A 12,103-nucleotide genomic window follows, 5' to 3' on the forward strand; every position below is an offset into this window, starting at 1 on the left:
AACAACTTCTAAAAACCAAAAATTAAAACTAAGTAACCAAAACAAACAAAAGCAAAGCTTGCATATAACCACAAAGGCAGAAGAGCAACGTAGAACGATTCTTGCTTTTGGCACAGCTTAGTACTCGAAACTTCCCACACGCACCATATTCTATTTTTGAAAAGCTTCAGGAGATCTGACAATCCTCCAAACAATTTCAGCGTGGGGAAATTCTACCTAGTTTCTAACCTAAATTTCTCACGGTCACATATGCCCATGCTCTCAATCAAGCAGCATTTCAGGTCGGACCCTGCTCTAGACGTGTAGGAACAAGACTCCTTCTCCTCTTTACCCTTTATCACAGTAAACTCAAGATCCCAGAGGGAGACGTCCATATTCAAAGGGCTTCATATTTCTCACCTCTACTCAGGTTCCATACGACATATTCGAATTTCCTAACAATTTTTGTAGAAAGAACCACAAGTGGCAAGGAAAAAATGAATCCTGCCCGTTAATTTAATGTGTGCTTCTATCCACTGAATGTCTGTTTACATTTCTTCTGATGATTACAACTCTCTCTAGGTATCTGCAGGGGAACTGTTTCCACGGTTGCCCTCAGATACCAAAATCCAGAGAGGCTCAAGTTCCTTTTTTTTTTTTTTTAGACAATAGCTTCTTTATTAAACTATACAGACAGTGTAAAAGGAGGAGTAATATATGTGTAAATTGAGCATATTTATACAAACAAAATACTTCCTTGTAAACAACATATTTATGCCTTTAGGAAAAAGAGTTAACATAAGGAAACACATCAGCTATGTAAAGAGTACATCTGTGCCACTGGTTATCCAGAAATATAAATCACTAATGCTTAATAGAAAAACCTCCAGGAGTGACATCATGACAATGCTCTTGGGTGTTTAGACAAGACCCAGGCTGACTCACAGTCTCCCAATGGATATATAGCAATAGGTCCATTAAATGAAAATGACTTGGTGTTCTGTAGCAGAGCTAGTCCATTGCAGGCATTTGCTAGAAGAAAGTCTCTACTCAGGACAGCAATTTTATTTCCAAACTGCGTGTCTTTCAGTGGACCATCAGATGACTGCAATTCACTTAAATTTACTATCCCACGATGTACAAGGGGAGCAGTATGAATAAGCTCTGTGATCTCTGCCAAACATCTTTGATGTGAGTAGATCCCACTGACCATGTCATAGTTCTGACAGGAAGCATTGCTGCTGCTGGGCCCAGCTGCTTTAGAGATAAGGAGCACCACCAAGCCCCTCAGCTGTAGGCTATTCTGGCTGTCATGGACAAGCCCCCTGGCTGTGGTAAGCAGAGGGTGATAATATCTGCTATTATAAGCAGAGGGTGTGATATCTGCATGTAAACTACACACATCCTCCTGTACACTTTAAATCATCTCTGGTTTACTTGTAATACCTAATACAATACGAAGCCTACGTAAATAGTTGTATCAATTATTTAATTTGTATTACTTTTTATTATATTGTTATTAATTTTTTGAATATTTTCCATATAATACAGAACCTGAGAGACACAGGTCCAACTGCATGGATGTATTTTTTTTTTTTTTTTAAACAGCCTCATCCTTCTCAGATATATTTCTGTATTAAATCTAAACATTTTTCCACTTTTTCTACCAGCAGCACCAGAAATGAGCTTTTAGAACTGGCATTCAGAATATTGCATTTCTCTGGCAACAGCAACTGAATAGGTAATGGGCACGTGACCCACATAAAGTCAATATGACACGTTTCTAGAATGACTGCGGAGTTATTAAGGAGAGGCAAAATTAGTATCTCACTATTGGTTTATAAGCAGTAAGAATAAAAAGGAAAACTCCAGATCTGCTGGAAACATATCTTGGAAGTAAAGGATGATGCCAACCCTGATGAAAATAGGGTCAGAGGCTCACGTCTGTAATCCTAGCACTTTGAGAGGCCAAGGCAGGTGGATCACCTGAGGTCAGGAGTTCAAGACCAGCCTGGCTAACGTGGTGAAACTCTGCCTCTACTAAAAATACAAAAATTAGCCAGGTGCAGTGGCAGGCACCTGTAATCCCGGCTATTTGGGAGGCTGAGACAGGAGAATTGCTTGAACCCAGAAGGCGGAGGTTGCAGTGAGCCGAGATCGCACCACTGCACTCCAGCCTGGGTGACGAGCAAAACTCCATCTCAAAAAAAAAAAAAAAAAGAAAAAAAAAGTAGATGGAGAGAGATGGCCCAATCCTGTAACATCTTTTGGTCCCTAAATTTGGACATTTTAGAAGCTGATTCCACCTCCAGACTTTTCAGTTAAAGAAGACAGTCTAGCCAAGTGGCTGAAGAATGGACTGGAGTAAAACTACTTGAGTTCAAATCTTGGCTCTGTAACTTAGCCTTGTTAATGAAAGTCTGTGTCTCATAATTTCAACCTGCAAAACAGATAGCAGAATCCCCCATGCAGTGCTGAGGATGGAATCAGTTAATAAGTGTTAAGCTCTTGTAATAGTGCCTGGTACTTAGCATATGCTCTAGATATGTTAGCTATCCTCAGTTAAGGGAGCCCCTGCATCCCCTTTGGTGATTAAGCTAGGTTGATTTGGCCTTTCTGTTTACTGCAAATATTCAAGTCCTAACTATATACATGACAAGAACTGGTTCACCCAAGTGTTTTTGTTGTTGTTGTTTAAAATAAAATTTAAAACTCTCTGAACCAGGAGAAGCTATACCCAAGTGTTTGGTTTCTTTCGAATGGGGTGACTTGTCTGTGGAAATTGGCCCCAGGGCTGTTCCTGCGTTGAAGAGCAATCCTCCCATGGCTCCCCATCCTACAGGGAAAAGACCTAACTCTTTACCTCGGCTTTGAGAAACATCATACCATTCCCAATTCATCCTCCCTTCCTTGTCAGTAAGATGCATCATAATCCCTGAAGCCAAGTTAAAATATTTCAATAATAACCTGACCCCTGCATAGCTGATTCCCACTTCTGTGATTTACAGTGAATTTCTGCATTGGTGAACCTCTGAGTGTCTCGCAATAAACATTTGGTTACATGATCTTAGGCTGGAAGAGGAAAGTGTGTCACCGATACAAGCCACTTCTCCCAAGCTTTTATTTTGTAGACTTGGAAAGGAAAACACAGATACATCAAATATTGTGGTCTGAGTCACTTAGAGAACTAGTCACACAATGATAACAGATTAAAATGTCCATCTCTAGATATGGGCTGAGTTTCAATCCTTCCTTTGCTACATATAATTAGGTTGAACAGCCATTTTCAAATGATATTGGTCTTAAATAATTTTTTATTATTTTTTCTTTTCTCCACATCGCAAATTTTTGTTCCAAGAACTAGATCTTAAATATTTTAATTGAACAGTTGGAAATATTTATATATCATCTTTCTGTTTTCTCCTTTCCTATATCCTGTTTCTATGGGTAAAAATTTGCTTTTTCTCCCAATGTGGCACTTTATGTCGAATGCTTTAACCGAATCACAGGATTTGAGAGCAGGATGTGATCTTACAGATTTTGTATTGAAGCATTTTCTAAAGTCCGATCTGTAGGACAACAATGTTGTTAGGATTTTAATAGATTTGAAAAGGAAGATGGAATCTTTTGGTTAAACATTTTAATGAATGGTGAATTAAAGAGTTTTCTTGCTCACTGGACATTCTGAACCTTCAACACACCAGCAAGCTACTGCTGCTCTCTAGGCAAGAAACACAGTGCAGTTTATTTCTTTTTTTCAGACATATTTGACCACAGAACCAAATTCTCAGAAAGGAGTACTAAGAACATTTTATTCTAAGTAACACATATGAGAAAATATTGCTGTGAATATGAGCTCATTATTTAAAAAAAAAAAATGAGGAAAAGAGAAACTGACAAACCAGCCCAAGGTTTCAAAGCAAGTTAGTGACAGACCTGGGTCCCTAACCCGGGTTTCCTGCTGCAAATCAAGCAGCTTTCACATCACCTGCATCCTGGTCCACATCGATCTTACACCATGGAGACAAGTAGATCCATAGTAATAACAATATTACCTTGCCTTTATAGAGTATCTGTCCTCCAAAATGCTCAAAGCACTTTCATATGTATTCCCTCATTTATCTCACTTGAGTAGCTCAAAATGGGTTCCACGCAAGTTAAAGGAAGAAAGACTGTCACTAAGTTTCCCTGTCTGGAGGGCCACATGCTCTTAATGGCAACGGCAATATTAAAATCTCCCCACCCGCTGTCATTCTTTACTACTATATCATTAAATATTTTTTAAGCACAGTTCAGGGTGACTATGGTCTTTCAAGAGCTGATACAATGGTAGTGGGTGATTAAAGAAAACTGAGCATAAAAGTGCCAGTTTGTCTTGATTCCTTTGGTTGGCTTGAAGCTTTGTTCATTTCCAGTTGCACCAGCCCTGACAGACAGAAGGCCTTGAAATAAACTTTGTCACAGATCACTCCACCCCAAGCTGGGGCTTCTTTTTGAAGGTATAACGGGACTGTAATAAATAATGTCGTTGCCTTAAATAATAAACACCCATCTGGACCAAATAATACATTTGCTGTACTAGCCCTTAATTTTTCTGGGAACAGGCTAAATTAATCACTGCATTCTACCTTCAGACCCAGATGAGACTGAGTAATGGACCATGGTCTTCTGGGAGAACAGGAGGAAGAGCACAGATGCAAATTCAGCTTCAAAGTAAAACGCTTTCTTTCCATATTGGCTAGATGCCACTGGGGGCAACCGTCAGCAGTGACTTGTGTGATGGCTATGAACAAGCAATGCAAAGTATTTGTTTCCCAAACTTCCAGCAATGAGTCTACCAACGTTTTTGTGATTTTAAACTATGATTTGTAGGGTACCTTAAGTCTATGGAATTTTCTTCTTCTTTTTTTTATTTTTGATTGATTTATTTTTTTAAAGATGGGGTTTCACCATGTTGGTCAGGCTGGTCTTGAACTCCCAACTTCAGGTGATCCACCCTCCTTGGCCTCCAAAGTGCTTGGATTACAGTCACGAGCCACCATGCCCAGCCAGGAATTTTCCTCTTAATCCTCCTGACAGTATATGGAATTTTGAGGGGAGGGGGGCAGGTGATGATACTATGTTTTAGTAATGAACACTATTAATTTACCTTCAAGGTAAGAAAATATAAGATAAAAGTACCACCTTGAGAGTCAGGAGACTTGAGTTCTAGCCTCAATTATGTAACAAATAGCATTTGATTTGATCAAGATTTAGTCCACTTAAACAGTTTATTCTTGGCCAGGCGCAGTGGCTCCTGCCTGTAATCCCAGCACTTTGGGAGGCCGAGGAGGGTGGATTACGAGGTCAGGAGTTCAAGACCAGCCTCACCAATGTGATAAAACCATGTTACTACTAAAAATGCAAAAATTATCCAGGTGTGGTGGCACACGCCTGTAGTCCCAGCTACTTGGGAAGCTGAGGCAGGAGAATCGCTTGAACCTGGGAAGCAGAGGTCGCCCAGTGAGCCAAGATTACACCACCACACACCAGCCTGGGCAACAGAGTGAGACTCCATCTCAAAAGCAAACAGTCTATTCCCAAGAGTACGCATGGGATGAGTGCCTCCAATCGGCTGTTTCCTGACATGGTCTGCATTCCCACATACCTCGTGAACGACGGCAACATGCCATAATTATTTTTTTCTAAGGAACAAATCTTGCAAGCCAACTACTTCATTTATTAGTCAATCAAAGAAACAACAATTTATTTCAGTGCTCAAGAGGAAAAAAAAACCCAGCTCTGTTGTATTTATTGAGTTAACATGTTCATTTCTCTGGCAGACCTTCCTAAGAGATTATCAAGGGTAATTTGAACAGCACTCAGTTTTCCTTTTACAGAGTGATGCTATCCAATTCTTATCTGAGGCACAACTTCAGTGTTGTAAATTCTTGTATTGGAAAAAAAAAAAAAAAAAAAAAAAACTTCAGCCAAGTCAAGAACAACAAGAACTTAAATATATACAGACACAGACATACATACAGTTCCAGATAATTACCACGGCCATTAATCTCTCAGCAGCTGAAAATAATAACTATAAACACAGCTATCGTTCTTTGGAGTTAACAGTGCAACTCAATGTGTGTTATCACCTCTAATGGGCTGAGGCTTACAGCCCACCTTTCACTATGTTAGGATCAGGGAAGGGTGGTAAGAAAGAGAATTTAGCCTGGAGAAGCCAGAACAATCTGTTACCACGGCCTCTCCCAGGAGAGGAGGCCTGCTATGCCCTTGTGTTATGTCTAATACGTGACTTCCCGGGCAGGTATCTGGTGTTGGTTCAAGACAGCATACTACAAAGTCATGGATGAAAATATAAGAGAAAGAGGCATGGAAACTCAATTAAAAAAAAAAAAGAAGTGATGTGTGTTATTTGTGCAACCCAAAGGCTTCCAAGTTGAGCTATAACTCTATTTAAGCCTGCAGAGTCCCTTTCTTACAGCCACATCCTTGCTCTAGGATTAAGGCACAAGACATTTACAGTTTCTGGGCACTTTAAATACATCACGATGGCAGCAAGATCCCAAACGCGCAGCTCGGAGCTGCGGCATCAGCCTGGCCGCCACTAGGTGGCACTGCGTATTAACGCAGCTCAGCACTTCTGCAAAGACAGCCCCGGGGTGTCCGCGGTGGAGGGCGTTTAACTTTTGTTTGCCACTGTTTTCCAAAGGGTATGCCTTTGGGGGAGTCTAAACAATGAACTGTGCCTCAGAACTCTACAGACAACCAGGCTCGGAAGTTTACAGGGAGCTGACTGGCTGAGAGGGAAGGCAAAGGCTGGTGCCACGTCAGGGCATCGCACTCAGGAAATAACTGATAATAAAACGGGACAGAAATGGATGGCAGCTGTGGCACTGAAACACAACACATCCAAAAAATATCTTCTGTCTTGTTAGAAAACCAATAGATACGGCTTGAAAACCTTTACTATTGAAAAGCAAAAGCAAATCAATTATTAATTCATAAGAATGCTTCTATAGCAACAATGAGAGGAAGGGGAGGGGAGGGGAAGGGGGGAGGGGAGGGAAGGTTGTAGCTGAGACTACAAGGGGTGGGGGAGGGAATGAGGTGGGAAAGGGTGAGGGAACAAGAGGAGGGTAATAAGACTGACCAAAGACAGCAGGGCAGAGTGAACTTGTGAAACAGAGATGAGAGGTGTAAAGAAATGACTCTAGAGGTTAAAAGAGTCCTTGGGAAAGGGGATAGAGAATGGCTTCTGTGAATAAGAGGCAAGAGTGAAATGAAGAAAGGGATTCAGGCCATACCTTGGGCAAAGCATATTTCGGCAGCTTCATCTGGGCAAACGCATTCCTTCGGTAGGACACGTAGTAATGGGGCCGCCCTCCTGATGTCAGCTGGATCATAAAAACAAGACTGTGAGAGGAGCTACTATAACAGATACATGTCACCGAGCAGCCACCTGAATGGAAAAAAGTAGCTTCCAACACAACAAATGGCATGAATGTCTATTGCGGACGAGCGTTAAGATTGGCATTCAGTTCAAACACAACTTATAAAGAGTATGTGAGCTACTCAGAGGCCCAAACTGAACCGACTGGACAAAAACACAATTCTTAAATTTGCACTGTGGCTCAGATGCCAGAACACATTTTGAGTTATTTTTTCCAAATGATACTAACCTTGGGGTACACTGGCTCATTGCCATCATCGGCGCAGGTCTCTGGATCCAAGTCTATGACCCTACGAGCAGGTCCCTGTGCTGTATCAGAAGGAAATGGCCCAGAGCCTCACATCTCTGGGCACTGAATTCCAGTACAATGGTGTTACATTGATGATTACGGGCATATGGCCCAGACAGGAATGTTGCCACATCAGACAGAAAACCAGGCTAGGACTGTTGTCCTAATTCACTCTAGGGCTCTTCTATTTTATTATTTATTTTTAGACAAAATTTCCCTCTGTTACCCAGACTGGAGTGCAATGGTGCCATCTCAGCTTACTGCATCCTCCACCTCCCAGGTTCAAGCCATTTTACCGATTCAGCCTCCAAAGTATATGGGGAGATTACAGGCCCCTGCCACCATGCCTTGCTATTTTTTTTTTTTTTTTTTTTTAGTAGAGACGGGAGTTTCACCATGTTTCCCAGGTTGGTCTTGAACTCCTGACCTCTGATGATCCACCTGCCTTGGCCTCCCAAAGTGCTGGGATTACAGGCGTGAGCCACCACGGCAGGCCTATTAAAAATCCTTTTAGAGACAAGTCTCAGTCTATTGCCCAGAGCTAGAGTGCAGTGACATAATCATGGCTCACTACACCCTTCAACTCCTGGGCTCAAGTGATCCTCCTCGGTAGCTGAGACTGCAAGCAGGTGCCGCCACAGCCAGCTGTCCTCCAGTCTTGTCCAAAACATGCAGCCCAATGAATCCTGGTGGGTGTGAGAGAGGACAGGAAGGGGTGTGGTCTCCACCCCAGCATAAGAAAAACATGCAGGGTACAGCGTCAAGGGCACCACCACCAGTCTCTCTCCCTCCTTTGCAGCCACTCTTAAGCCCCATAAATGCTTGGAGTTTGAATGGCAGCTGGAGTTCGCATTCTCAGAATGTCAACAAATGTGAAGGTTTATCACATTAGGAATGTGACTTGGAAAGTTATCATCTTCACCATCATGTGGCCAGATCACCTCTTAGGTCTAATGAGGGGTTACAGGATGTTCATGGTGGCACGGGTAAAGACTGTATGAAATTCTAAATGCCGAATTGATTTGTAAGTCATAGATGTGGATCACGAACTGTTATTAGAAACCACAAAAGGTTCCTGGGAGCAGCACTGATACAGAAATGAATTACAGACAGAACCAATACGTGTAACTATTCAAACGTCACTTGACAACTTGATGCTGAAAATTTCAGAGTATTAATTACTAATTTCCCTGAAGAATAAAGACATGGGGAGTGTGTGTGTGTGTGTGTGTGTGTGTGTGTGTGTGTGTGTGATCATTTGTAAAACATTTTAAAAGTACACAGGCTGGTGGGCATCGAAACAAATTGCTTCCTCAAAGCATGTAATTAAATAGTCTAAATCATAATTTCTTGTCCAAATGAATATAATACTGTCTGGAATGGGTCTCAATTGTAGTGAAATTTTATATATTTATATATATGTATAAGCTATTTAGCAATTGTCCCTTTGTCATTTTTAACGTGGAAGGCAGTAACCAAATTTTCTAACACAGGGCCCTAACAGGCTTAAATTTTCCTTGAATGCTGAAAAGCAGTGCAGCATATTTGCTTCTTTTCTCTACTAACAACTCAGAAAACTTCAGCTTCTCACACTGTTCCCCACTCTCTCTCTCTCTCGGGGTGAAAACCTGGCTGAATACATGTGCTCTGAAGTGTCTTTATTCCAATCACAGTTGGTGCATGACTGTAAAAGCTGATTACTCTCCCCCTGGCCTCTGCCTCCCACTATCTCCAGCCACCCCACAGCTTCCCTTCCCGATCCTGCTTCTCCACTTTTAAGGTGGGTATTGGGGGAGGGGGCTGATTGGCTGACCCCTCCCCAGACAGAAAGAGACTGACATAGTTGTTCAGTCCCTCTGATAACTGGGAGCTTCTTTGGAATGCAGGTGTCGGGGACAGATGGAACTGCACATCATCCTACAGACAATCTCACTACTGTGTGTGGTGCCTTTTTGACCCCATGTTGATAAGATCCTCCGGACACAGCCCAAAGGAACTAATTACTATTCTACTAGTATAGAAGATTCCACACTCAGTAATTATCGTTTTGTTGAAAAGACAGTGACTTCCCCCTCTCTCCCTCCCTCCTTCCCTCCCTCCCTCCTTCCTTCCCTCCCTTCCTCTCTTAACGGAGTGTAAAGCAGGCAAAAGGGACTGCAGTAGGGACAGAGACAAGGAAAAGAAATGTTTTTGAGACATTCAACAGAAGTGGATCTTTCATACCTGAACAAACACATAATCATCCTGAACAATCAAAGAGTCTGGGTCAATGTAGCCTGGAAAAGGTTTATTTCTGTTGGCCTCTGTACAGTTCTGCATTCGGCAAGTTAGATAATGTGAATCTGAAAAAAAAAAAAAATATGGGGTTGGGGGGATAGACAGTCAGAGCTTAGAGTCAGAATGGACATCTGCTATTCCCCTTACCATTTCCAATTATTTAAACAAGCCCCACAGTCTTTGTTAAATACGCTATTGTCACTGTTATTGTTATTTGAATTACCATTATATTTATTACTTACTTGCTCTCAATACCACCTACATCACCTTCTGGTGCTTCCATCAAGTCTTGATATCCTGGAATACTACATTCTTGCTAACTATTTTTTCCCTCCCAAACCCAAGTTAAAATATTTTCAAAAACTGGTAATAAATACTTGTGATTTCACAGTCAATTGTTTCACATTAGTAGGTTTCACCTTCACACTTTGATCTTTGATTTGACAAACAGGAAAACACACATACATCTGATCACTCATCATCTAATGATAAAATGATGTTGTTATAAGTAATAAGAGTCTAGGTTAAGATAAGGGTTTCTCTTCCCCAATTCATTAGAAGTAAAACAGAATTAGGAGGAGTTCCTTGAGCCAAGACTTTGCTTTTATTTTACAATGGAGTCAACTGAAACCCTGGATCTCACCTGATGATAACCACAATATCAGTAATGACAACTCTTTCATCTTTGGACTCTATCAGGAAGGCTATTCCTGTGTTTCGACCATACTATCCTGGCCTCTATCTAATCAGATTATCTTATTCCCTTACTTAAAGCTCCTTTTGACTGGGCACAGTGGCTCGCACGTGTAATCCCAGAACTTTGAGAGGCCAAGGCGGGCGGGTCACGAGGTCAGGAAATTGAAACCATCCTGGCTAAGATGGTGAAACCCCATCTCTGCTAAAACTACAAAGTAGCTGGGCATGGTGGCACACGCCTATAGTCCCAGCTACTCAGGAGGCTGAGGCAGGAGAATCGCCTCAACCTGGGAGATGGAGGCTCAGGCAGGAGAATCGCCTCAACCTGGGAGGCGGAGGCTGCAGTGAGCCAAGATCATGCCACTGTACTCCAGCCAGAGCGACAGAGCAAGACTCCATCTCAAAAAACAAAACAAAACAGAGGCCGGGCGCGGTGGCTCAAGCCTGTAATCCCAGCACTTTGGGAGGCTGAGGCGGGTGGATCACGAGGTCAAGAGATCGAGACCGTCCTGGTCAACATAGTGAAACCCCGTCTCTACTAAAAATACAAAAATTAGCTGGGCATGGTGGCACATGCCTGTAATCCCAGCTACTCAGGAGGCTGAGGCAGGAGAATTGCCTGAACCCAGGAGGCGGAGGTTGCGGTGAGCCGAGATCGCGCCATTGCACTCCAGCCTGGGTAACAAGAGCGAAACTCCATCTCAAAAAAAAAAAAACAAAACAAAACAAAAGAAAACACTCTTTTTGCCTCATTGTATTTAGAATAAATTCAAACTCTCCACCACCCACCGCACCAATCCTCCAACCTCCCAAACTTCCCACCACGCTAATCTTTTCTACTCTCTCTCTGATTCTTCTAATCCACCCTACTGTACATTCAGGAAGTTGGCCAAACTTTCTACCACTTTAAAGACTCTCATTTGTATTCCCTCTGCCTAAAACAATTCTCCACAGGCTGTTCCCAAAGCAGGTTCTAGATTTCAGCTAGCTCACTGTTACAATCTTCCATGATTATTCCTTATCACGCACCATCCTATTAGTTCTCTCTACGGAATTTACCGCAATATAAAATGACCTCGTTCATTATTTCTTTCTTGCGAAACGCGGCTCCCATTACAGTGTGATCTCCATTAAGATAAATGCCTTCTTTGCTGTTGCTGCTGCTACTCACTGCTGTGCACTCCAGATCCTAATACCATTCCTGGCACACAGCAGGCAATAAATGAATATTTGTTGGAACATGCCACTTACTGAAATATATCCTTTTGAGTATAAAAAATTATTTTACTTGTTTTTGATGTTTAACAAGTGTGTTTGATTTTCAGATATCAGAGACTTATGCAGTAATCTACTTTTAGAAATGAAAATATAAGAATATGATTATTTACAGGAAATGGATATGGGCAATGGTA

At 41.9% G+C, this 12,103-nt stretch overlaps 1 protein-coding gene across 7 annotated transcripts in view; it reads right to left on the minus strand.

Annotated features, from left to right (window-relative positions):
• Positions 1–12,103, minus strand: part of SORCS1 (sortilin related VPS10 domain containing receptor 1) — a 598,052-nt gene that overhangs the window by 137,180 nt on the left and 448,769 nt on the right. For all 7 annotated transcript variants that reach the window (XM_074382853.1, XM_039465320.2, XM_039465322.2 and 4 more), the window contains exons 7-8: positions 9,942–10,060; positions 7,284–7,373 (exon numbers count right to left, since the gene is read on the minus strand). In XM_074382853.1, coding sequence (XP_074238954.1) covers positions 7,284–7,373; positions 9,942–10,060 — 209 coding nt within the window. The remainder of the gene's footprint in view (positions 1–7,283; positions 7,374–9,941; positions 10,061–12,103) is intronic.

The sequence above is a fragment of the Saimiri boliviensis genome, chromosome 12 (assembly GCF_048565385.1).
Source record: "Saimiri boliviensis isolate mSaiBol1 chromosome 12, mSaiBol1.pri, whole genome shotgun sequence".
NCBI classification, from domain to species: domain Eukaryota; kingdom Metazoa; phylum Chordata; class Mammalia; order Primates; family Cebidae; genus Saimiri; species Saimiri boliviensis.